The 24,642-nt window shown below is 50.3% G+C and overlaps 1 protein-coding gene across 3 annotated transcripts in view; it reads right to left on the bottom strand.

The window, feature by feature from the left end:
- Positions 1–1,204: 1,204 nt before the first annotated feature.
- Positions 1,205–24,642, bottom strand: part of SLC39A4 (solute carrier family 39 member 4) — a 138,125-nt gene continuing 114,687 nt past the window's right edge. For all 3 annotated transcript variants that reach the window (XM_073556537.1, XM_073556536.1, XM_073556538.1), the window contains 5 exons: positions 11,850–11,963; positions 7,996–8,047; positions 7,267–7,419; positions 2,642–2,829; positions 1,205–2,567 (listed from right to left, as the gene is read on the bottom strand). In XM_073556537.1, coding sequence (XP_073412638.1) covers positions 2,439–2,567; positions 2,642–2,829; positions 7,267–7,419; positions 7,996–8,047; positions 11,850–11,963 — 636 coding nt within the window. In that variant the 3' untranslated portion in view covers positions 1,205–2,438. The remainder of the gene's footprint in view (positions 2,568–2,641; positions 2,830–7,266; positions 7,420–7,995; positions 8,048–11,849; positions 11,964–24,642) is intronic.

The raw sequence follows: 24,642 nt of genomic DNA, 5'->3' as shown, positions 1-24,642 counted from the left end.
CAAATTTATGTATGAGATGCCATTTTATCTATAAAATGATGCTGGTCTCATGTTAGAAGCGGTGGTGGGTGGTGAGAGATGAAGCCTGAGAGTCTAAAGTTCAAACATTGTTAGCCTTTAGCTCATCAGTGTATATGGAGTAGTAGAAGTGGTTTTATAGAGTAATGGGAGGAGTTATATAGACTAATGGGAGGAGTTATATGGTATTATGGGAGGAGTTATATAATGTTAGGAGTGATAAAGAGTAATGGGAGGAGTTATATAGAGTAATGGGAGGGGTATGTACTAATTGGAAGGATTATATGGAGTAATAGGAGGAGTTATATGGAGTAATGGGAGGAGTTATATGGAGTAAGGGGAGGAGTTATATGGCATAATGGGAGGAGTTATATGGAGTAAGGGGAGGGGTTATATGGAGTAATGGGAGGGGTTATATGGAGTAAGGGGGAAGTTATATAGAGTAAGGGGAGGAGTTATATGGAGTAATGGGAGGGGTTATATGGAGTAAAGGGAGGGGTTATATGGAGTAAGGGGGAAGTTATATGGAGTAAGGGGAGGACTTATATGGAGTAAGGGGAGGAGTTATATGGATTAATGGGAGGAGTTATATGGTGTAACCGTTATTTGACAAAATAGGTGGGACTGAATGGAGGAATAGGTGTTATAGCATGTATAAGGCAGAGGGGAGGTTATATGGTGTTATACGAGGGGTTATATGGAGTATAAGGCAGAGTTATGTGGTTTAATAGGAGGGGTTATATGGCGTTATATTAATATGGTGTCCAGCTTAAACATCAGAAATCTACTGTAAATACCCAGATAAATCTGCTCCAGTCTGGGGCAGGGGTTTTGTCTGGTGTGTTCCTTTAAGTTGTCACTCATTTAGACATCTGTTTTTCACATACAAGTTCTATCTGACCATTTTAGCTCGTGGAGACATACATATGTAAACATTTTTTGCTGGTCAAGTGTTTACAATTTTAAAAAAAAGAGACTTGTCTGAGTCATAGATCAAACTCACCAACTCAATCAATAGATCCATGAAAAAATAAACCACGAAGAGACCAAAAATTGATGAAAATCGGAGTACGCGCACTGATGAAAAGCAGCCCATTTCTTCTAGTATAGAAAAGCAGATGTCTGAATGAGGCCCGAGAGAAGACGTAGAGAATCCCGGCACAGAATCAAAGTATTACGCCGATGATTCCAATTCTCTCTTTATTGAAGGCAGGGGAGCATTCAGTACCAAACTGAGCGCCCCTCCCCGTGTAACACAGTAACACTGCTTCATTCACCTCTTACCACTCTTGTAACTTATAAAATAAGAATAAATGTTGTGCAAAATACCATAAAGGTGGCCTGCTCTCCTCAACAAGACCATGGCTGGAGGGACCTCAACAAGAAGACTGAAGACAATGACTGGAAAAACCTCAACAAAAAGTCTGAAGACCATAGATACCTCAACAAGAAGAATGAATATAGTGCCTTGAGATACCTCAAAAAGAAGGCTGAAGACCTTGGCTAGAGCAACCTTAAGAAGACTGAACACTATGGCTGGTGTGACCTTAATAAGTCTGAAGACCATGTCTAAAAGGAAAATGCCAAGAACACTGAAGATCGTGGCTGGAGGGACCTCAAAAAGAAGATCGAAGACCTCTGCTGGAAGGACCTCACAAAGGAAGACTAAAGACCACAGAAAGAGGAACATCAAAAGGAAGACTGAAGACCACTGCTACAGGGACCTTACAAAAAAGACCAAAGATCACGCCTTTATGGACCTCAAAAAGAAGACTGAATACCTCTGCTTAAAGTATCTCAACTAGATGACTAAAGACCACTGCTGGAGGGATTTTAACAAGAAGACTGAAGACCACGGCTGGAGGGACTTTAACAAAAGGACGTGTTCCGAATGAGGAGCTACCATTGGAAGGACTTAAATAAGATGACTGATACCTGACAGAATACCATGCCTGGGGAGACCAATGACCCATCCACGCAATACATCACAGCTGGCTGTCACAGGACAATCTCATTGAAAACCGACAAATATGCATCCATAACTCTTTAGTTGCCTTCTCTTCTGTCATTACATGTTATCTCTCAGTTGCACAATGGTCTCTGAAGCCTGAATAATAAACCACCCATGTTATAACATCATGCCTTTCCACTTATATCAATTACATATCTCCTAAGGATTTTGGGATTTCAGCAGAAAACTTGTAGGAGAAACTGTAGATTCTCCACTCCGGATGGTGCAGTAAGAGGAGCCACTCTTTTACTCTCATCTGTTGTCACAATGATAGCTATAGTAGCCAAAAAAGGGTGTCCTGTCAATTAGAGGATGATGTGATGCATCTTCCCGGGGTATCTGAGGACAATTACACATCTCAGGAGGGTGAGACATCCAGATTAGATCAGTGGCAGGGTCATGACAAGCTTCACACGGTGATGTTCTCCTCATAGATGGACAGGAGGAGAAGGATGGTCCAGCCAATTAAGAGACCCAAGTTGTGGAGGATGAAGATCAGCCAGGGTTTGTGGTCCTTCACATTCATTATAGCTGGGAGCTGGGTGAGAAGAAGAGTGTGAGTGATGGACGATGCTGGTCCACAGACGAAGTATCGCAGTAACCGCTTCTTACCATGTCCACCAGAGCCACATAGAGAAACAGTCCGGTGGCCACTGTGAATATCCAGTGCTGAATAGCTTCCTCTGCAGCGATGGAGAGTGCGATATACAAACCGATAAATGACGTCAGTGCGCTGCCAAAATTGAGCAGTAGAGCCAGGCGGACGCTGATGCCTGCGTGGAGGAGGGCCGCAAAGTCACCTGAAGAGACACAGGGTCATAAGCCAAGTTCTAAACCCCAGAGAGCTCACCATGCAGGGGCACAAAAATAATATATAGCAATGGCGCTGAGCACCACTCTGTGTTAGGGCCAATATCATAAATGTCACCCTATGGGAAGTGGGCAGGTATGTCTCTCTCTCACCCCGCAAGAGGTGGGCCGGTATCTATCTCCGTCACCCTGCAGGAGGTGGGCCTGTATCTCTCTGTCACCCTGCAGGAGGGGGGCCTGTATCTGTCTCTGTCACCCTGCAGGAGGTGGGCTTGTATCTCTCTGTCACCCTGCAGGAGGTGGGCTTGTATCTCTCTGTCATCCTGCAGGAGGTGGGACCTGTATCTCTCTGTCTCCCTGCAGGAGGGGGGCCTGTATCTGTCTCTGTCACCCTGCAGGAGGTGGGACCTGTATCTCTCTGTCACCCTGCAGGAGGGGGGCCTGTATCTCTCTGTCACCCTGCAGGAGGGGGGCCTGTATCTGTCTCTGTCACCCAGCAGGAGGTGGGCCTGTATCTCTCTGTCACCCTGCAGGAGGGGGGCCTGTATCTCTCTGTCATCCTGCAGGAGGTGGGACCTGTATCTCTCTGTCTCCCTGCAGGAGGGGGGCCTGTATCTGTCTCTGTCACCCTGCAGGAGGTGGGCCTGTATCTCTCTGTCACCCTGCAGGAGGAGGGCCTGTATCTCTCTGTCACCCTGCAGGAGGGGGGCCTGTATCTGTCTCTGTCACCCAGCAGGAGGTGGGCCTGTATCTCTCTGTCACCCTGCAGGAGGTGGGCTTGTATCTCTCTGTCATCCTGCAGGAGGTGGGACCTGTATCTCTCTGTCTCCCTGCAGGAGGGGGGCCTGTATCTGTCTCTGTCACCCTGCAGGAGGTGGGCCTGTATCTCTCTGTCACCCTGCAGGAGGGGGGCCTGTATCTCTCTGTCACCCTGCAGGAGGGGGGCCTGTATCTGTCTCTGTCACCCAGCAGGAGGTGGGCCTGTATCTCTCTGTCACCCTGCAGGAGGGGGGCCTGTATCTCTCTGTCACCCTGCAGGAGGGGGGCCTGTATCTGTCTCTGTCACCCAGCAGGAGGTGGGCTTGTATCTCTCTGTCATCCTGCAGGAGGTGGGCTTGTATCTCTCTGTCACCCTGCAGGAGGTGGGACCTGTATCTCTCTGTCACCCTGCAGGAGGTGGGACCTGTATCTCTCTGTCACCCTGCAGGAGGTGGGACCTGTATCTCTCTGTCACCCTGCAGGAGGGGGGCCTGTAGCTCTCTGTCACCCTGCAGGAGGGGGCTTGTATCTCTCTGTCACCCTGCAGGAGGGGGGCCTGTATCTCTCTGTCACCCTGCAGGAGGGGGGCCTGTATCTGTCTCTGTCACCCAGCAGGAGGTGGGCTTGTATCTCTCTGTCATCCTGCAGGAGGTGGGCTTGTATCTCTCTGTCACCCTGCAGGAGGTGGGACCTGTATCTCTCTGTCACCCTGCAGGAGGTGGGACCTGTATCTCTCTGTCACCCTGCAGGAGGTGGGACTGTATCTCTCTGTCACCCAGCAGGAGGTGGGCTTGTATCTCTCTGTCACCCTGCAGGAGGGGGGCCTGTATCTCTCTGTCACCCTGCAGGAGGGGGGCCTGTATCTGTCTCTGTCACCCAGCAGGAGGTGGGCTTGTATCTCTCTGTCATCCTGCAGGAGGTGGGCTTGTATCTCTCTGTCACCCTGCAGGAGGTGGGACCTGTATCTCTCTGTCACCCTGCAGGAGGTGGGCCTGTATGTCTCTGTCACCCTGCAGGAGGTGGGACTGTATCTCTCTGTCACCCAGCAGGAGGTGGGCTTGTATCTCTCTGTCATCCTGCAGGAGGTGGGCTTGTATCTCTCTGTCACCCTGCAGGAGGTGGGACCTGTATCTCTCTGTCACCCTGCAGGAGGTGGGCCTGTATGTCTCTGTCACCCTGCAGGAGGTGGGACTGTATCTCTCTGTCACCCTGCAGGAGGTGGGACTGTATCTCTCTGTCACCCTGCAGGAGGTGGGACTGTATCTCTCTGTCACCCTGCAGGAGGTGGGCTTGTATCTATCTCTGTCACCCTGCAGGAGGTGGGCCTGTATCTCTGTCACCCTGCAGGAGGTGGGACTGTATCTCTCTTTTAACCTGCAGGAGCAGGAGGTGGGCATCTATCTCTCTGTTACCCTGCAGGAGGTGGGCCTGAATCTCTCTGTCACCCTGCAGGAGGTGGGCCTGTATCTCTCTGTCACCCTGCAGGAGGTGGGACTGTATCTCTCTTTTAACCTGCAGGAGCAGAAGGTGGGCATCTATCTCTCTGTTACCCTGCAGGAGGTGGGCCTGTATCTCTCTGTCACCCTGCAGGAGGTGGGACTGTATCTCTCTGTTACCCTGCAGGAGGTGAGCCTGTTTTTTTTCTCTGTCACCCTGCAGTAGCATGAGGAGGGCCTGAATGTCTCTCTGTCACCCTGCAGGAGGTGGGCCAGTATCTATCTGTCACCCTGCAGGAGGTGGGCCTGTATCTATCTGTCACCCTGCAGGAGGTGGGCCTGTATCTCTATGCCACTCTGCAGGAGGTGGGCATCTATCTCTCTTTTACCCTGCAGTATGTGGGCCTTTATCTATCTGTCACATTGCAGGAGGTGGGCCTGTATCTATCTGTCACCCTGCAGGAGGTGGACCAGTATCTTTCTATGTCACCCAGCAGGAGCAGAAGGTAGGCCTTTATCTCTCTGAGACCCTGCAGGAGCAGGAGTTGGGCCTGTATCGCTCTGTCTCTCTGCAGGAGGTGAGCCTGTATCTCTATGCCACTCTGCAGGAGGTGGACCAGTATCTTTCTATGTCACCCTGTAGGATACAGGTAGGCCTGTATCTCTGTAACTGTGCAGGAGCAGGAGGTAGTCCTGTATGTCTGTAACTGTGCAGGAGCAGGAGTTGGGCCTGTATCGCTCTGTCTCTCTGCAGGAGGTGAGCCTGTATCTCTATGCCACTCTGCAGGAGGTGGACCAGTATCTTTCTATGTCACCCTGTAGGATACAGGTAGGCCTGTATCTCTGTAACTGTGCAGGAGCAGGAGGTAGGCCTGTATGTCTGTAACTGTGCAGGAGCAGGAGTTGGGCCTGTATCGCTCTGTCTCTCTGCAGGAGGTGAGCCTGTATCTCTATGCCACTCTGCAGGAGGTGGACCAGTATCTTTCTATGTCACCCTGTAGGATACAGGTAGGCCTGTATCTCTGTAACTGTGCAGGAGCAGGAGGTAGGCCTGTATGTCTGTAACTGTGCAGGAGCAGGAGTTGGGCCTGAATCGCTCTGTCTCTCTGCAGGAGGTGAGCCTGTATCTCTATGCCACTCTGCAGGAGGTGGGCCAGTATCTCTCTCGCCCTGCAGGAGTTGGACCAGTATCTTTCTATGTCACCGTGTAGGATACAGGTAGGCCTGTATCTCTGTAACTGTGCAGGAGCAGGAGGTCGGCCTGTATGTCTGTAACTGTGCAGGAGCAGGAGTTGGGCCTGAATCGCTCTGTCTCTCTGCAGGAGGTGAGCCTGTATCTCTATGCCACTCTGCAGGAGGTGGACCAGTATCTTTCTATGTCACCCTGTAGGATACAGGTAGGCCTGTAACTCTGTAACTGTGCAGGAGCAGGAGGTAGGCCTGTATGTCTGTAACTGTGCAGGAGCAGGAGTTGGGCCTGATTTGCTCTGTCTCTCTGCAGGAGGTGGGCCTGTATCTCTATGCAACTCTGCAGGAGGTGGAGCAGTATCTCTCTGTCATCCTTCAGGAGGTGGGCTTGTATCTCTATGCCACTCTGCAGGAGGTGGGCATCTATCTCTCTGTCACCCTGCAGTACGTGGGCCTTTATCTATCTGTCACATTGCAGGAGGTGGGCCTGTATCTATCTGTCACCCTGCAGGAGGTGGGCCAGTATTTTTCTATGTCAGCCAGCAGGAGCAGAAGGTAGGCCTTTATCTCTCTGAGACCCTGCAGGAGCAGGAGTTGGGCCTGTATCGCTCTGTCTCTCTGCAGGAGGTGAGCCTGTATCTCTATGCCACTCTGCAGGAGGTGGTCCAGTATCTCTCTCACCCTGCAGGAGGTGGACTAGTATCTTTCTATGTCACCCTGTAGGATACAGGTAGGCCTGTATCTCTGTAACTGTGCAGGAGCTGGAGGTAGGCCTGTATGTCTGTAACTGTGCAGGAGCAGGAGTTGGGCCTGAATCGCTCTATCTCTCTGCAGGAGGTGGGCCTGTATCTCTATGCAACTCTGCAGGAGGTGGGGCAGTATCTCTCTGTCACCCTTCAGGAGGTGGGCCTGTCTTTTTCTCTTTCACCCTGCAGAAGGTGTGCCTGTATCTCTGTTGCCCTGCAGAAGGTGTGCCTGTATCTCTGTCACCCTGTGGGAGGTGGGACTGTATTTCTTTATCACCCTGTGGGATGTGGAGCTCACCCAGCTCGTGTGGCAGTTCATGGCAAAGAACAGCGAGACTTGTGGCTAGACCCGTCTTCCAGGATGTTGAGAAAGCAGCTCCCATGGCCAAACCATCAGCAAAATTATGGATAGCATCTCCTATGGTGATCATATATGGGATCATCCGCAGCTCTGCAAGGGACAATTCAAGATGAATTTAGAAAAGGTAGAGGTAAAACGAGATGGAAACACGACATGATGAGATTAGCCATGAGTCAAGTTTGAGGGAACAAGATGTGAGCTCAACGTGATTGGACAAGAGATGAGTTGGATTTGATGGAACAGTACATGAGCTGAATGTGATGGACAGGACCTGACCGGATGTGATGGGACAGGAAATGAACTGAACATGATGGGACTAGATGTGAACTGAAAGTGATGGAACCAGACATAACCCAGTTGTGATAGGACAGGACCTGGGCCGGATGTGATGGGAATAAACATGAGCAGAATGTGATGGTACTGAACATGAGCCGGATATGTTGGGACAAGACGTGAGCCAGTTGTGATGGGACCACAGCTAGATGTAACAATGTAATGGGACCAGACATTAGCCTGATATTATGGGAAAGGGCATGAGCTGGACAAGATGGGAGAGAACATGATCCTGATGTGATGGGACAAGACATGAATACATGAGCCAGTTGTGATGGAAAAAGACATGAGCCGGACATGATGAGACATGGCATGAGCTATGATGGGACTTACCACGACTTCTCACTGGTCGTGGACTCTTCTGAAACTCAATATCTGGACTGACCTTGAACAAAAAACAGCGAAGTGAGAAATGGCATGTAATACTGCATCCTTAATCCACAGCACTAAAATGCTGGTGCCATACACCATAAGGATACTTGATGAAAATGATAAGAATATCTGCTGACCCGACCATCTAAAAAATTGGCCATGGTGAAGAGCTGAGTACCACCTAGGTGATAAGCTCCTTTGATTTCCGAAGAGTAGTTCAGGACAATCAAAAGCCGCTCCTGCACCAATAGCAAGATCAGGGATGCCCCTTGGGGGTGGGTATTCTCTATTAATACAACCAGTTCTCCTGTGTTCCTATGTTATTACCATGAACCCTCGTAGCCTTGGTAGGAGGGCATGAATAAGGCGGTTTTTAAACTTAATTATGCAAATAGCCATTCATTTAGAGGGATGTCACCTAGTGTTTACCGTAACGCTCCTTAGCACCAGTATAATGCTTAAAATGAGAATATCATCAAAAAGTGAATTTATTTCAGTTCTCCAATACAGACAGTGACTCTCCTGCATCCTATAGAGTCATTACACAAAGAGTGATCTATTCCACGGGTTTATTTCTGGTAATGTTGATGATTATGGCTTACAGCCAATGAGAACCCAAAAGTCATTATCTCAGGAAATTAGAATACTTTATAACACCAGCTTGAAAAATGATTGTAAAATCCGAAATGTTGTCCTACTGAAATGTCTGTTCAGTAACTGCTCTCAATACTTGGTCGGGCTCCTTCTGCATCAATTACTGCATCAATGCGGCGTGGCATGGAGGCGATCAGCCTGCGGCACTGCTGAGGGGTTATGGAAGCCCAGGTTGCTTTGGTAGCAGCCTTCAGCTCGTCTGCATTGTTGGGTCTGATGTCTCTCATCTTCCTCTTGACAATACTCCATAGATTCTCTATGGGGATAAGGTCAGGCGAGTTTGCTGACAATCAAGCCCAGTGATACTGTTGTGTGTATGTGGGGAAGGTGACTTGACGGACAGACTTGACTGGAAGTAGGAGGGGACGATTTGTGCACTACAGACGAAGATTGGCAATGACAGAAAGGTAACAGCAGGGAGAGACAGAAAAGGGAGTGCAGTACCGAAATTTGACCACAAGATGGCAGGGGGGAGTTTAGTTCAGGACTTAACATCAGTTTAGGGCTATAGAAACTGCTTAGTCATGGGGGCGGGGAGATAGGAACCCAGGAGGGGAATTCCCAGTGAGAGAGGGGATAAATAGAACTGGTTAGGGTTCCAGAGGCTAGGCTAGTCCCGGGAGGAGCTCAGCAGAGGAAGACTCAGGACAGAATACGGAGAAAGGTGAAGAGCTTGACCAGGGGACTGACAGGAGAAGACAGTCAGGGGGGGTGGCCCTGACACGACGTACCGCAGGACAGACGAGGCCCTGGGGGTACCGATTGGACGACGACCTCGGGCAGGTGAAGCGCTGGCGGTTGATTGGTGTAGGACAGCCCCAGCGAAAGATCCGCGAGGGACGTCATCACGACTAAAGGAAAGGTGAAAGGTACCCAGGCCTGGAAACGGAGAGCTGTAAAGGAACTGCGGTGCATGGCTAAGGTCGTCAGGAGGACGGCCAATAAACCCGGATCTGTTACAACTGACTTCTGCCTACGTCTCGTCTTTGCCACGTCCAGTCGTGGTAAGCAGTGGACCACCCCCCAATCCTGGCCCTTACCACATGTACACCAGGTATTGGTAATGTTGGCCGTGTGGACAGGGGCCAAGTCCTGCTGGAGAATGACATTTCCATCTCCATAAAGCTTGTCGGCAGAGGGAAGCATGAAGAGCTCTAACATGTCCTGGTAGACGGCTGCGCTGACTTTGGTCTTGATAAAACACAGTGGACCTACACCAGCAGATGACATGGCTCCCCAAACCATCACTGATGGTGGAGGCTTCACACTAGACCTCCAGCAGCTTTGATTGTGGCCTCTCCACTCTTCCTCCAGACTCTGGGGCCACTGACCACAGTCCGGTTCTTCTTCTCCTTGGCCCAGGGAAGACGCTTCTGGCGCTGTCTATTGATCATGAGTGGGTGACACAAGGAATGTGACACTTGTAGCCCATGTCCTGGAGACGTCTGTGTGTGGTGTGAAGCAATGACTCCAGCAGCAGTCCGCTCCTTGTGAATCTCCCCCACATTACTGAACGGCCTTTTCTTAGCAATCCTTTCCAGGCTGCGGTTATCCCGGCTGCTTGTGCACCTTTTTCTACCACACTTTTTCCTTCCACTCCATTTTCCATTAATATTCTTGGATACAGCACTCTGTGAACAGCCAGCTTCTTTAGCAATGACCTTTTGTGGCTTCCCCTCCTTGTGGAGTGTGTCAGTGACTGCCTTCTGGACATCTGTCACGTCAGCAGTCTTCCCCATGATTGTGGAGCTACTGAAACAGACTAAGGGACCTTTATAAACACTTAGCAGCCTTTACAGGGGTTTATTGTTAATTATTCTAATTTACTGAGATAATGACTTTTGGGTTCTCATTGGCTGTAAGCCATAATCATCAACATTACCAGAAATAAACCCGTGACATAGATCACTCTGTGTGTAATGACTATATAGAATATAGGAGGTCACTTTCTGTATTGAAGAACTGAAATAAATTCACTTTATGATGATGTTCTTATTTTGTGAGAAGCCCCTGTATATAGAGATGGCCTGTATAGCAGCATCCGTTGGTCCGTTATTAAGTTGGAGGGGTTAGAATCGCCTTACAGTGACGTGAGTGAATGTGTTCTGTTCGTCCCTTTGCCACGACACTGAAAATAAATCTCCCATAAACATCATATAGATGCAAACCCCAATATCCATCACTGGCTGGGCTGTGAGAGATCCATTGATCAGAGGAATCTTATGCCTCTTGTGAGGCAGTGAGGGAGATCATATGCGACGGTCGATATGTGGCGGAGTCTTATTAAACCTGCTGGAGTGCGTTGTGTTCACAGCATGACGCCTGTGGATCACAAGGCAAAATAAAAGAAACAGTGGATTGGATGTAAGTAGTGACCCAGTCAGATTTTTAGAAAAACCCATCAAGGGCTTTTATTATTAGAGGGATTTGCATGTTTGGTAGTGGGGTGAATCCCTCCCCCACTCTGGGTTTTGGAAGTGGCTCTGTGGCCATAATTCCAGTTAAATCTATCAGTTTGGCCTTGGGTGTGTGAGTTTGGAGTTTTCAAGCTGCAGAGCAGGAGGCTCTGTACAACCCAGGTCTGTGTGGAGCTAATACAGAGCCAGGGAGTTCCAGGCAGCTGACGCACCCAAGAGACACGGCGGTGCCATTGTCCACGGCAATGGGATTGGAACACAGACTGTATTTGTGGAAACCTGCGTGCGATCCGGAGGATATCACTCTTGTATGTGAGTCTGGAAATAAAGACACTGTTTATGTTGAACTCTCTGTGGTTCTCGGCTATCTGTCCCACTGCCCCCAACCGCTCCACTACACACTGTGTAAACAAATCCCCATTTTGATATCTGGTTCCCAGAACAGATTTTCCTGTTTTAATTGCCCAGTCACTGCAGGGGGCTGCTACTTCAGTGGAATGCAGGGGTCACTAAGCTTGTCCACCACTGAAGGTGACACTAACTATCGTGATTCATTGAGAAAAAAGAAACAACATTCTTCATTTCTGTCCTAACTCTGTTCCTTTTCCCAGCCGAGCCCACCACTTACAGAAGGTAAAGCCATTTCTGTGTGACGATAACGTGTGCAAAACTGTAGAGCGCTGTGGAATATGCTGGCGCTATAGAAATAAAGAGATTCTTATTATACCCTTCTTACTAACATACCAGCTCTGTCTGGGACACAGACTGCTTTTGCTGTTTCTTTTTCTTCTGTTCCTCGTGAAAGTTTCGCAGGGAGACCCCGTGGTCATGTCCATGGCCTTCATTATCTTCATCGCCCTGACAATGAAAAACAATACAACTAGTCAGGGGCTTGGTCGGGAACTTGGGGACTGAGAACATTGTATTTTGCCCATAACCTGGATTTATTCTACAACTGAGGACAGAAGAAGTAAAACGAGCTGCATCGTTAACCTGCCTAGGTGATTACAACAGCCCACAATCTCACATCCTCACAAGTCCAGCGGCCATCTCCTGTCCAAAGGAAAGCATCCAATCCTGGGAGGTAGAGATCAGCAGATCAATATGAGGATCAGAGCTTCCATTTACATTTAAATGATCCGAAAGATTAAAAAAAAAATTCCCAGTGCGGGCTTCCCCATAATGCCTGCAGCCATCTAATCACATGGTGTAACACAGCCAATCAAATGGCTATCACAGGCATGATGAAACATCGGGGCAGCCAAGGAGCGCTATGTTATGCCAGTACTGTTAGGGATAGGCGCTCAGAGCGCAGAGGATAGGGATAAAGACCTAATGCGTTTGTGGTAGTGATGAGCGAACATGGTCCGATAACATGTCTGTTAGACAGCCGCAACACATGGGAGGATTGCCTAACAGCCGCTACACATGGGAGGATTGCCTAACAGCCGCAACATGGGAGGATTGCCTAACAGCCGCTACACATGGGAGGATTGCCTAACAGCCGCTACACATGGGAGGATTGCCTAACAGCCGCAACATGGGAGGATTGCCTAACAGCCGCAACACATGGGAGGATTGCCTAACAGCCGCTACACATGGGAGGATTGCCTAACAGCCGCAACACATGGGAGGATTGCCTAACAGCCGCAACACATGGGAGGATTGCCTAACAGCCGCAACATGGGAGGATTGCCTAACAGCCGCTACACATGGGAGGATTGCCTAACAGCCGCTACACATGGGAGGATTGCCTAACAGCCGCAACATGGGAGGATTGCCTAACAGCCGCAACACATGGGAGGATTGCCTAACAGCCGCAACATGGGAGGATTGCCTAACAGCCGCAACACATGGGAGGATTGCCTAACAGCCGCAACACATGGGAGGATTGCCTAACAGCCGCAACATGGGAGGATTGCCTAACAGCCGCAACACATGGGAGGATTGCCTAACAGCCGCAACACATGGGAGGATTGCCTAACAGCCGCAACATGGGAGGATTGCCTAACAGCCGCAACACATGGGAGGATTGCCTAACAGCCGCAACATGCGAGGATTGCCTAACAGCCGCAACACATGGGAGGATTGCCTAACAGCCGCAACATGGGAGGATTGCCTAACAGCCGCAACACATGGGAGGATTGCCTAACAGCCGCAACATGCGAGGATTGCCTAACAGCCGCAACACATGGGAGGATTGCCTAACAGCCGCAACATGCGAGGATTGCCTAACAGCCGCAACACATGGGAGGATTGCCTAACAGCCGCAACACATGGGAGGACTGCCTAACAGCCGCAACACATGGGAGGATTGCCTAACAGCCGCAACACATGGGAGGTTTGCCTAACAGCCGCAACACATGGGAGGATTGCCTAACAGCCGCAACATGGGAGGATTGCCTAACAGCCGCAACACATGGGAGGATTGCCTAACAGCCGCAACACATGGGAGGTTTGCCTAACAGCCGCAACACATGGGAGGATTGCCTAACAGCCGCAACATGGGAGGACTGCCTAACAGCCGCAACACATGGGAGGACTGCCTAACAGCCGCAACACATGGGAGGATTGCCTAACAGCCGCAACACATGGGTGGATTGCCTAACAGCCGCAACATGGGAGGATTGCCTAACAGCCGCAACACATGGGAGGATTGCCTAACAGCCGCAACATGCGAGGATTGCCTAACAGCCGCAACACATGGGAGGATTGCCTAACAGCCGCAACACATGGGAGGACTGCCTAACAGCCGCAACACATGGGAGGATTGCCTAACAGCCGCAACACATGGGAGGTTTGCCTAACAGCCGCAACATGGGAGGATTGCCTAACAGCCGCAACACATGGGAGGATTGCCTAACAGCCGCAACATGCGAGGATTGCCTAACAGCCGCAACACATGGGAGGATTGCCTAACAGCCGCAACACATGGGAGGACTGCCTAACAGCCGCAACACATGGGAGGACTGCCTAACAGCCGCAACACATGGGAGGAATGCCTAACAGCCGCAACACATGGGAGGACTGCCTAACACGCAGCCCAACACATACGAGGATTGCCTAACAGCCGTAACACATGGGAGGATTGCCTAACAGCCGCAACACATGCGAGGATTGACTATCACGCAGCCCAACACATGCAAGGATTACCTAACAGCCGCAACACATGGGAGGATTGCCTAACAGCCGCAACACATGCGACGATTGCCTAACACAGTGCCCAACACATGCAAGGATTGCCTAACACAGAGCCCAACACATGCGAGGACTGCCTAACACGCAGCCCAACACATGCGAGGATTGCCTAACAGCCGTAACACATGCGAGGATTGCCTAACAGCCACAACACATGGTAGGATTGCCTAACAGCCGCAACACATGCGAGGATTGCCTAACAGCCGCAACATGCGAGGATTGCCTAACAGCCGCAATACATGGTAGGATTGCCTAACGGCCGCAACATATGCGACGATTGCCTAACACAGAGCCCAACACATGCGAGGATTGCCTAACACAGAACCCAACACATGCGAGGATTGCCTAATACGCAGCCCAACACATGGGAGGATTGCCTAACAGCCGTAACACATGCGAAGATTGCCTAACAGCCGCAACACATGGGAGGATTGCCTAACAGCCGCAACACATGCGACGATTGCCTAACACAGAGCCCAACACATGCAAGGATTGCCTAACACAGAGCCCAACACATGCGAGGACTGCCTAACACGCAGCCCAACACATGCGAGGATTGCCTAACAGCCGTAACACATGCGAGGATTGCCTAACAGCCACAACACATGGTAGGATTGCCTAACAGCCGCAACACATGGGAGGATTGCCTAACAGCCGCAACACATGGGAGGACTGCCTAACAGCCGCAACACATGGGAGGAATGCCTAACAGCCGCAACACATGGGAGGTTTGCCTAACAGCCGCAACATGGGAGGATTGCCTAACAGCCGCAACACATGGGAGGATTGCCTAACAGCCGCAACATGCGAGGATTGCCTAACAGCCGCAACACATGGGAGGATTGCCTAACAGCCGCAACACATGGGAGGACTGCCTAACAGCCGCAACACATGGGAGGACTGCCTAACAGCCGCAACACATGGGAGGAATGCCTAACAGCCGCAACACATGGGAGGATTGCCTAACACGCAGCCCAACACATATGAGGATTGCCTAACAGCCGTAACACATGCAAGGATTACCTAACAGCCGCAACACATGGGAGGATTGCCTAACAGCCGCAACACATGTGACGATTGCCTAACACAGAGCCCAACACATGCAAGGATTGCCTAACACAGAGCCCAACACATGCGAGGACTGCCTAACACGCAGCCCAACACATGCGAGGATTGCCTAACAGCCGTAACACATGCGAGGATTGCCTAACAGCCACAACACATGGTAGGATTGCCTAACAGCCGCAACACATGGTAGGATTGCCTAACAGCCGCAACACATGCGAGGATTGCCTAACAGCCGCAACATGCGAGGATTGCCTAACACAGAACCCAACACATGCGAGGAATGCCTAATACGCAGCCCAACACATGGGAGGATTGCCTAACAGCCGTAACACATGCGAAGATTGCCTAACAGCCGCAACACATGGGAGGATTGCCTAACAGCCGCAACACATGCGACGATTGCCTAACACAGAGCCCAACACATGCAAGGATTGCCTAACACAGAGCCCAACACATGCGAGGACTGCCTAACACGCAGCCCAACACATGCGAGGATTGCCTAACAGCCGTAACACATGCGAGGATTGCCTTACAGCCACAACACATGGTAGGATTGCCTAACAGCCGCAACACATGGGAGGATTGCCTAACAGCCGCAACACATGGGAGGACTGCCTAACAGCCGCAACACATGGGAGGAATGCCTAACAGCCGCAACACATGGGAGGTTTGCCTAACAGCCGCAACATGGGAGGATTGCCTAACAGCCGCAACACATGGGAGGATTGCCTAACAGCCGCAACATGCGAGGATTGCCTAACAGCCGCAACACATGGGAGGATTGCCTAACAGCCGCAACACATGGGAGGACTGCCTAACAGCCGCAACACATGGGAGGACTGCCTAACAGCCGCAACACATGGGAGGAATGCCTAACAGCCGCAACACATGGGAGGATTGCCTAACACGCAGCCCAACACATACGAGGATTGCCTAACAGCCGTAACACATGCAAGGATTACCTAACAGCCGCAACACATGGGAGGATTGCCTAACAGCCGCAACACATGCGACGATTGCCTAACACAGAGCCCAACACATGCAAGGATTGCCTAACACAGAGCCCAACACATGCGAGGACTGCCTAACACGCAGCCCAACACATGCGAGGATTGCCTAACAGCCGTAACACATGCGAGGATTGCCTAACAGCCACAACACATGGTAGGATTGCCTAACAGCCGCAACACATGCGAGGATTGCCTAACAGCCGCAACATGCGAGGATTGCCTAACAGCCGCAATACATGGTAGGATTGCCTAACGGCCGCAACATATGCGAGGATTGCCTAACACAGAGCCCAACACATGCGAGGATTGCCTAACACAGAACCCAACACATGCGAGGATTGCCTAATACGCAGCCCAACACATGGGAGGATTGCCTAACAGCCGTAACACATGCGAAGATTGCCTAACAGCCGCAACACATGGGAGGATTGCCTAACAGCCGCAACACATGCGACGATTGCCTAACACAGAGCCCAACACATGCAAGGATTGCCTAACACAGAGCCCAACACATGCGAGGACTGCCTAACACGCAGCCCAACACATGCGAGGATTGCCTAACAGCCGTAACACATGCGAGGATTGCCTAACAGCCACAACACATGGTAGGATTGCCTAACAGCCGCAACATATGCGAGGATTGCCTAACAGCCGCAACATGCGAGGATTGCCTAACAGCCGCAGAACATGGTAGGATTGCCTAACGGCCGCAACATATGCGACGATTGCCTAACACAGAGCCCAACACATGCGAGGATTGCCTAACACAGAACCCAACACATGCGAGGATTGCCTAATACGCAGCCCAACACATGGGAGGATTGCCTAACAGCCGTAACACATGCGAAGATTGCCTAACAGCCGCAACACATGCGACGATTGCCTAACACAGAGCCCAACACATGTGAGGATTGCCTAACACAGAGCCCAACACATGCGAGGATTGCCTAACACAGAGCCCAACACATGCGACGATTGCCTAACACAGAGCCCAACACATGCGAGGATTGCCTAACACGGAGCCCAACACATGCGAGGATTGCCTAACACAGAGCCCAACACATGCGAGGATTGCCTAACACGCAGCCCAACACATGCGAGGATTGCCTAACAGCCGTAACACATGCGAGGATTGCCTAACAGCCACAACACATGGTAGGATTGCCTAACAGCCGCAACACATGCGAGGATTGCCTAACAGCCGCAACATGCGAGGATGTCCTAACAGCCGCAATACATGGTAGGATTGCCTAACGGCCGCAACATATGCGACGATTGCCTAACACAGAGCCCAACACATGCGAGGATTGCCTAACACAGAACCCAACACATGCGAGGATTGCCTAACAGCCACAACACATGGTAGGATTGCCTAACAGCCGCAACACATGCGAGGATTGCCTAACAGCCGCAATACATGGTAGGATTGCCTAACAGCCACAACACATGTGAGGATTGCCTAACACAGAGCCCAACACATGCAAGGATTGCCTAACAGCCGCAACACATTGTAGGATTGCCTCAACACATGGGAGGAATGCCTAACAGCCGCAACACATGCAAGGATTGCCTAACACACAGCCCAACACATGTGAGGATTGCCTAACACGCAGCCGCAACACTTGCAAGGATTGCCTAACAGCCGCAACACATGAGAGGATTGCCTAACAGCCACAACACATGGAAGGATTGCCTAACAGCCGCAACACATGGGAGGATTGCCTAACACGCAGCCCAACACATGCGAGGATTGCCTAACACGCAGCCGCAACACATGCAAGGATTGCCTAACAGCCGGAACACATGCGAGGATTGCCTAACAGGCGCAATACATGCTAGGATTGCCTAACACGCAGCCGCAACACTTGCAAGGATTGCCTAACAGCCGCAACACATGGGAGGATTGCCTAACAGCCGCAACACATGGGAGGATTGCCTAACACGCAGCCCAACACATGCGAGGATTGCCTAACACGCAGCCGCAACACATGCAAGGATTGCCTAACAGCCGGAACACATGCGAGGATTGCCTAACAGGCGCAATACATGCTAGGATTGCCTAACACGCAGCCCAACACATGCGAGGATTGCCTAACAGCCGTAACACATGGGAGGATTGCCTAACAGCTGCAACACATGGGAGGATTGCCTAACACGCAGCCCAACACATGCGAGGATTGCCTAACACGCAGCCGCAACACTTGCAAGGATTGCCTAACAGCCGCAACACATGGGAGGATTGCCTAACAGCTGCAACACATGGGAGGATTGCCTAACACGCAGCCCAACACATGCGAGGATTGCCTAACATGCTGCCGCAACACTTGCAAGGATTGCCTAACAGCCGCAACACATGCAAGGATTGCCTAACAGCCGCAACACATGCGAGGATTGCCTAACAGCCGCAACACATGGGAGGATTGCCTAACACGCAGCCCAACACATGCGAGGATTGCCTAACACGCTGCCGCAACACATGCAAGGATTGCCTAACAGCCGCAACACATGCGAGGATTGCCTAACAGCCGCAACACATGTGAGGATTGTCTAAGAACCACAACACATGCGAAGATTGCCTCACACGCAGCCGCAACACATGCGAGGATTGCCTAACAGCCGCAACACACATGAGGATTGCTTTGGAGATGGCAGTCACACAGCTCAAACGTTGTGGACAGGTATCCAGGCCGAGTTAGAGCAATAACTGTCTCCAGTGAACCTGGAGCCAGGGAAGGCCGTGTGCGATAACGGTGCAAACCTGGTGGCGGCCCTACGCCTGGGCAACCTGACACACGTGTCTTGCATAGCTCACGTCCTCAACCTGGATTAGAACAATTTCTCTGCCAATATCACGGCCTTGATGCACTGCTGCAGAAAGCACGGTTGTTGTGTGCTAACTTCCATCATTCACGGGTCATCGACTTGCATTGCTACAGAGGTCTTTCAGCATTGATGTGCAATGTGCTGACACGGTGGAATTCCACTCTACACGTGTTGTAGCGACTGTGACAGCAGCAACGATCCCTGGTGCAGTATGTCAATTTGCATAGCCTGGGACAGTTTTGAAATGGCTACTAAGATGGATAGCGATGACAATGCCATCATCCCTATTCTGTTGATCTACATGCTGGAGCAGACTTTTAATAGTCTGCGGGAGGAGGTGGTGGTCCCAGAGGAAGAGGAGACGCAGAGGAGGATGCGGAAGGGATAACAATATCTCTAAAGTTTCGGACTGTTGTTGCACAGGCGGGTGCCATGGGAGGATGGCTTACAGCGATCGAGGGGGGACTCATAGTTGCAGACAAACTGTTAATGAAGGAGCTGAGGAACAAATGAAGGAGAACGAGGAGGAAGAGGTGATGGGCATGCAACAGTCAGGAAATTAAAAGGATAATGATCCTCTATTGTCCTTGGTTGGCGGGAGGGGATGGAGGAAGCAAGCTTGATGTCAGGCACAGTGTAGGAAGGACTAAGTGCAACACAAAGGGATAAGGGGAAGGGAGTCCAACACCAGGGAAAACTGGGAGTGGAGACCCCTAGGCAGATCTAATGTCACCCTGTCTGCCCTAAGCGACCCTAAATAAGTTCCGCACCTATCGCCGAGCAGGATTCCTGCTCCCTGCATGACCCTAACAGTAAGCCCTGCTTAAGGATGGACTGGGTGGGCACTGGTCGATCCTCACTACAACTAAAGACAAATGGGAAAGACAAACAAGGGGAACACTTAGCTTCAGTAGACTCAGAGACAAACACAGACGTCCTCCAAACACCAAAGAGGAAGATAGCTGACTGCTATAGCTCCAAGCCTCAATGGGGGGGATGGAAATATCAATGGCAACTCCCAGCAGGGAGCTGGGAGTTATAAACACCTGGGTTCTGGTGTGTCCGTTAGAGTAGAAGGAAGGCTGCAACTGGGTCCTAGAGTCAGAAGGACCAGGAACAAGTCTACAAAGCAAACTGCTGAGACCTTCGGTCAAATGCAGTGCGATGGTCTGCAGCCTCTCACACACCTGTGACACTTGAGTGTTACCCCGCCACCAACACACCATGGACTTGGACCTCATGGAAGCGCCCGACACATGAGCACCTTCTTGCTGCACTATCAGCAACATGATGCTCAAATTCTTAGTGTTAGAAATAGTGCTGACTACTAGTTTGCCACCCTGTTAGATCAATGGTACAAGAGTAAATTTAGTCAGATGCTTCCCCCCTGGAAAGTGACGTGCACATGCTTGAGTATCAAAACACGCTTGTAGACCATTTTATGAGTGATTTACCCCAAGACAGCAGTGAGGCACACAATGTGCATTGTGTCATGATCCAGGACGGATCTTTGTCCCATCCTGGTCAGTCAGGGGTTAATTGTTTCTGCCTCTTTCTGGCAGAGGGCGGCTATTTAGTTGCCCCTCGGCTGAGTTAGTTGACTGCTTGTGTGCCTATGGCCTGTGCCTGACATCTTGTTGCTTGTTTGGTTTTGACCCGGTCCGTCTCTTCCTTGTGAGTTCGTCTACTGTCTTGTTACTGTGTATTTGCTTGCTTGGTGTTTGACTCTTGCATTGCCTTTTGATTACCCGCTTTGTCTGACCCCTCCGATACTGCGTTATGTCTCTGGTTCTGACCTCGGCGTTCTCACTGACTTTGTTCCTGTCTGCCCCTTCTGTTACCTGTGCCGTCCTCTGGTTGTGACTCTTGTTTGTCTGTCTCTTCTCCTGCTTTTCCCAGCAGTACGTAGCTCTCCGGGACTCGGGTTTGGCTCCGCCCCCGAACACTCCCCGTTGGGTCTTCATCTGATGGGTTGCCTGTAGTGGAAGGTCTGTCAGGGGTCTATAATACTGTTTCTACTCTGGGGAAATTGATGACACTTTGGTGTTGTCTGCCCCTAATTTTTGGAAATGTTTAGATTCCAAGTTGGGTCTCCTTAATGTGTGTTGCCTGTAGCAGTAGGGCTCCCAGATCGGCAGGCCTGCAATTACTTTCAGTCAACTACCTGTGTTACTTTCCTTACATTTTTTAAACAATAGTAGTCTACAAAGTTGATATTTGTGTCACCAGACTGTTGAGGTAGGGCTAAATTAACCCTTCACGGTTGAGCCAGTGATTTCCAAATTAATTTACAGGGCGTTGCTAGCAACTGGGAATGACCACACGGAGACGGGGGTCTCTGTACGGGAGGATCGAGGCAGATCACTAACCCCCTTTACTGAATCTCACATTACATAGCATTCTGCTTAATTATGCAAAGTATACAGCTACCAATAGAATCGTAATACATTTAAGCCAATAATATTGCAAGAAAATCGGAATATGGCCCCAGCTGCGTGACGTAGAAAATAGAACAATAGCGCATTCTTTTAGGGTCTCATCTCATATCTCATATCTTGTACAAGCTAGAACAGTCTGGTTTCATAACAGCCGTGAACTTTCATCTAGTTAAGTTACAAAATTTAACTCGTAAACAACAAAATGGCGTCGCAAGCACAAAAATGGATCCCGAAGAACAAGATGTCCTGTACATCTGAATACTGTACTTCACATGAGTATGGCTGAGCAGAAAAGCAGGTTGAGCTGTTGCATGTGGTATCAGGGCTCCCAGCACAGGAGGCCTACATCGATCACTCACCCACCTCTTAATCTGACCTCAAATTCAAAGCTGAAAATGCTGGCACAGACCCTGATACCTCATGCATGGTCCATGGCTGACTACTCCTGTGCCATTATAACATTTATACTGTGGGTCAATTGATGCCAATTTTGGGTCTCCTTCATGTGGGTTGGCAGGGCTCTCAGAGCATCAGGCCTACATCTGTCACTCATCCACCTGTTACTGATCGATATTTAAGTTAGAAATATTTGTCCTAGCCCTGTCCAAGGCCCTGTCCCATGCATCCATGCTGAACAGTTACACTATTTGTACTCTGGGTTAGTTGGGCGGTTGGAGAGTTGTGATGCGGGGGGGAAACAAGAGTGATTGGGGTGCCACCTCTGAGGATTGCACCGTTTGTGATGTGAAAGCGGAGGAAGAGGAGGAGAGGCCACTTGATGCAGCTTTTGCAATTCACTGGAACACATTATCTTTGAGTCTCATCTACATGGCAAATCACTGTGTGGCTGCTAAAGACAGGTAGTGGAGCAGCCCGTCCAGTAACAGATGATGTCAGTGGTCTTTGGATAGGACGAGCTGGTGTTTGTTCAGTTGAGCTTTCATTAACACCTAACCCTCTGTGAGAATCATGTGGGAATAGTGGATGAGGGCAGGTATATCTCGCCCAGATTCCTTTCCTATGTGGCCTAGTCTGGTCAGTATCGCACCTGGTGACTAATGAATAATGGGAGGCGGATATAAAAGGATGCCAGGTGGTTGTGTGAGTGTCTCAGCCTGGGAACACAGAGAGCCTGTCTGTGTGAGAGACACACGTGAGTGGAAGCAGTGCCCACTGCAACTGTGGTTTGGCTGGACGGGAGAAGCCCGCCAGTTGGTAGTTAGGTTGTCCATTGTTTAGTTAGTGCCGGACAGGCAAGGATTTGTTTTATGTTTTATTTCCTTTATGCATTGCTTTCACCTTTAATAAACCTGACCCAGTGTCAGTTATACACGAATCCCAGCTCCGCGCCTGAGTTTCATGCTGAACGCACGTGACCTTTGACCCCAGCAAAGGCGATCCCGGAGTGTTTTATCACACCACGTACACGTCGAACACGAAGCCTATTCCCTCTTCAACCATGACCTCACTATTTCACACTCATGTTGGGTGTACCCTTCCCTTCTTGTACCCTGCGGTTTCACCATCCTAGGCACACAGCTGTCACTAAATGAACAATCTGAGATATTTAGATGCTGAAATGTGGCCTGGTGTGGGCCCCACACTATTAGCAGAGAGGATTTCGATGCTGGAAGGCCGGTTTGCACAGGATCCTATTTAATTATTATGCTTTGCTTATATAGCGCTATCTCATTCCACAGAGCTTTACAGACATTATAATCACTGTCCCCAATGGGGCTCACAATCTAAATTCCCTATCAGTATGTCTTTGGAGAGTGGGAGGAAACTGCAGTACTTGGAGAATACCAATGCAAACACGTGGAGAACATATAAACTCCATTCTAGCTGACAACAAACCGCCTAGCTAACTATCTGACTTCTTGCAGCAGCAGGGGCCTCTCTGCGCTGTTGCACTGACAAAATTGTGCAAAAACAACATGTCCGTGTCTGTGACAGAAGCCCATGTGTCTGGACATTGTGGATGGTTTCTGTGCCTTGACTGGCTGCCGGAATCTCCACACATTAAGTTAATAAAAAATAAATACGGTCCACCACTCCTCTGACCTCTCCCCATCCCCTCTCCTCATCAAACACGTCCCCCCACTCATGATACAGCACCACTGTCCAGCCAAAGTCCTGAGAAAAGCATTAGTGGCCAATTACACGAGTACACATGCCACCTGAGTACACCAGCTAGTTACACGAGTACACATGCCACCTGAGTACACCGGCCACTTACACGTGTACACATGCCACCTGAGTACACCGGCCAGTTACACGTGTACACATGCCACCTGAGTACACCGGCCACTTACACATGTACACATGCCACCTGAGTACACCAGCTAGTTACACGTGTACACATGCCACCTGAGTACACCAGCTAGTTACACGAGTACACATGCCACCTGAGTACACCAGCCAGTTACACGTGTACACATGCCACCTGAGTACACCGGCCACTTACACATGTACACATGCCACCTGAGTACACCAGCTAGTTACACGTGTACACATGCCACCTGAGTACACCGGCCAGTTACACGTGTACACATGCCACCTGAGTACACCAGCTAGTTACACGAGTACACATGCCACCTGAGTACACCAGCCAGTTACACGAGTACACATGCCACCTGAGTACACCGGCCAGTTACACGTGTACACATGCCACCTGAGTACACCGGCCAGTTACACGTGTAAGCATGCCACCTGAGTACACCGGCCAGTTACACGTGTACACATTTCACCTGAGTACACCAGCCAGTTACACGTGTACACATTTCACCTGAGTACACCAGCCAGTTACACGACTACACATTTCACCTGAGTACACCGGCCACTTACACGTGTACACATGCCACCTGAGTACACCAGCTAGTTACACGTGTACACATGCCAACTGAGTACACCAGCTAGTTACACGTGTACACATGCCACCTGAGTACACCAGCTAGTTACACGAGTACACATGCCACCTGAGTACACCAGCTAGTTACA

This window comes from Dendrobates tinctorius, unplaced genomic scaffold, assembly GCF_039654945.1.
Source record: "Dendrobates tinctorius isolate UK_male_01 unplaced genomic scaffold, ASM3965494v1 ptg000235l, whole genome shotgun sequence".
Classification (NCBI taxonomy): domain Eukaryota; kingdom Metazoa; phylum Chordata; class Amphibia; order Anura; family Dendrobatidae; genus Dendrobates; species Dendrobates tinctorius.
Note: the sequence above shows the minus strand (reverse complement) of the source record. Positions and strands in the feature narration are given on the sequence as shown.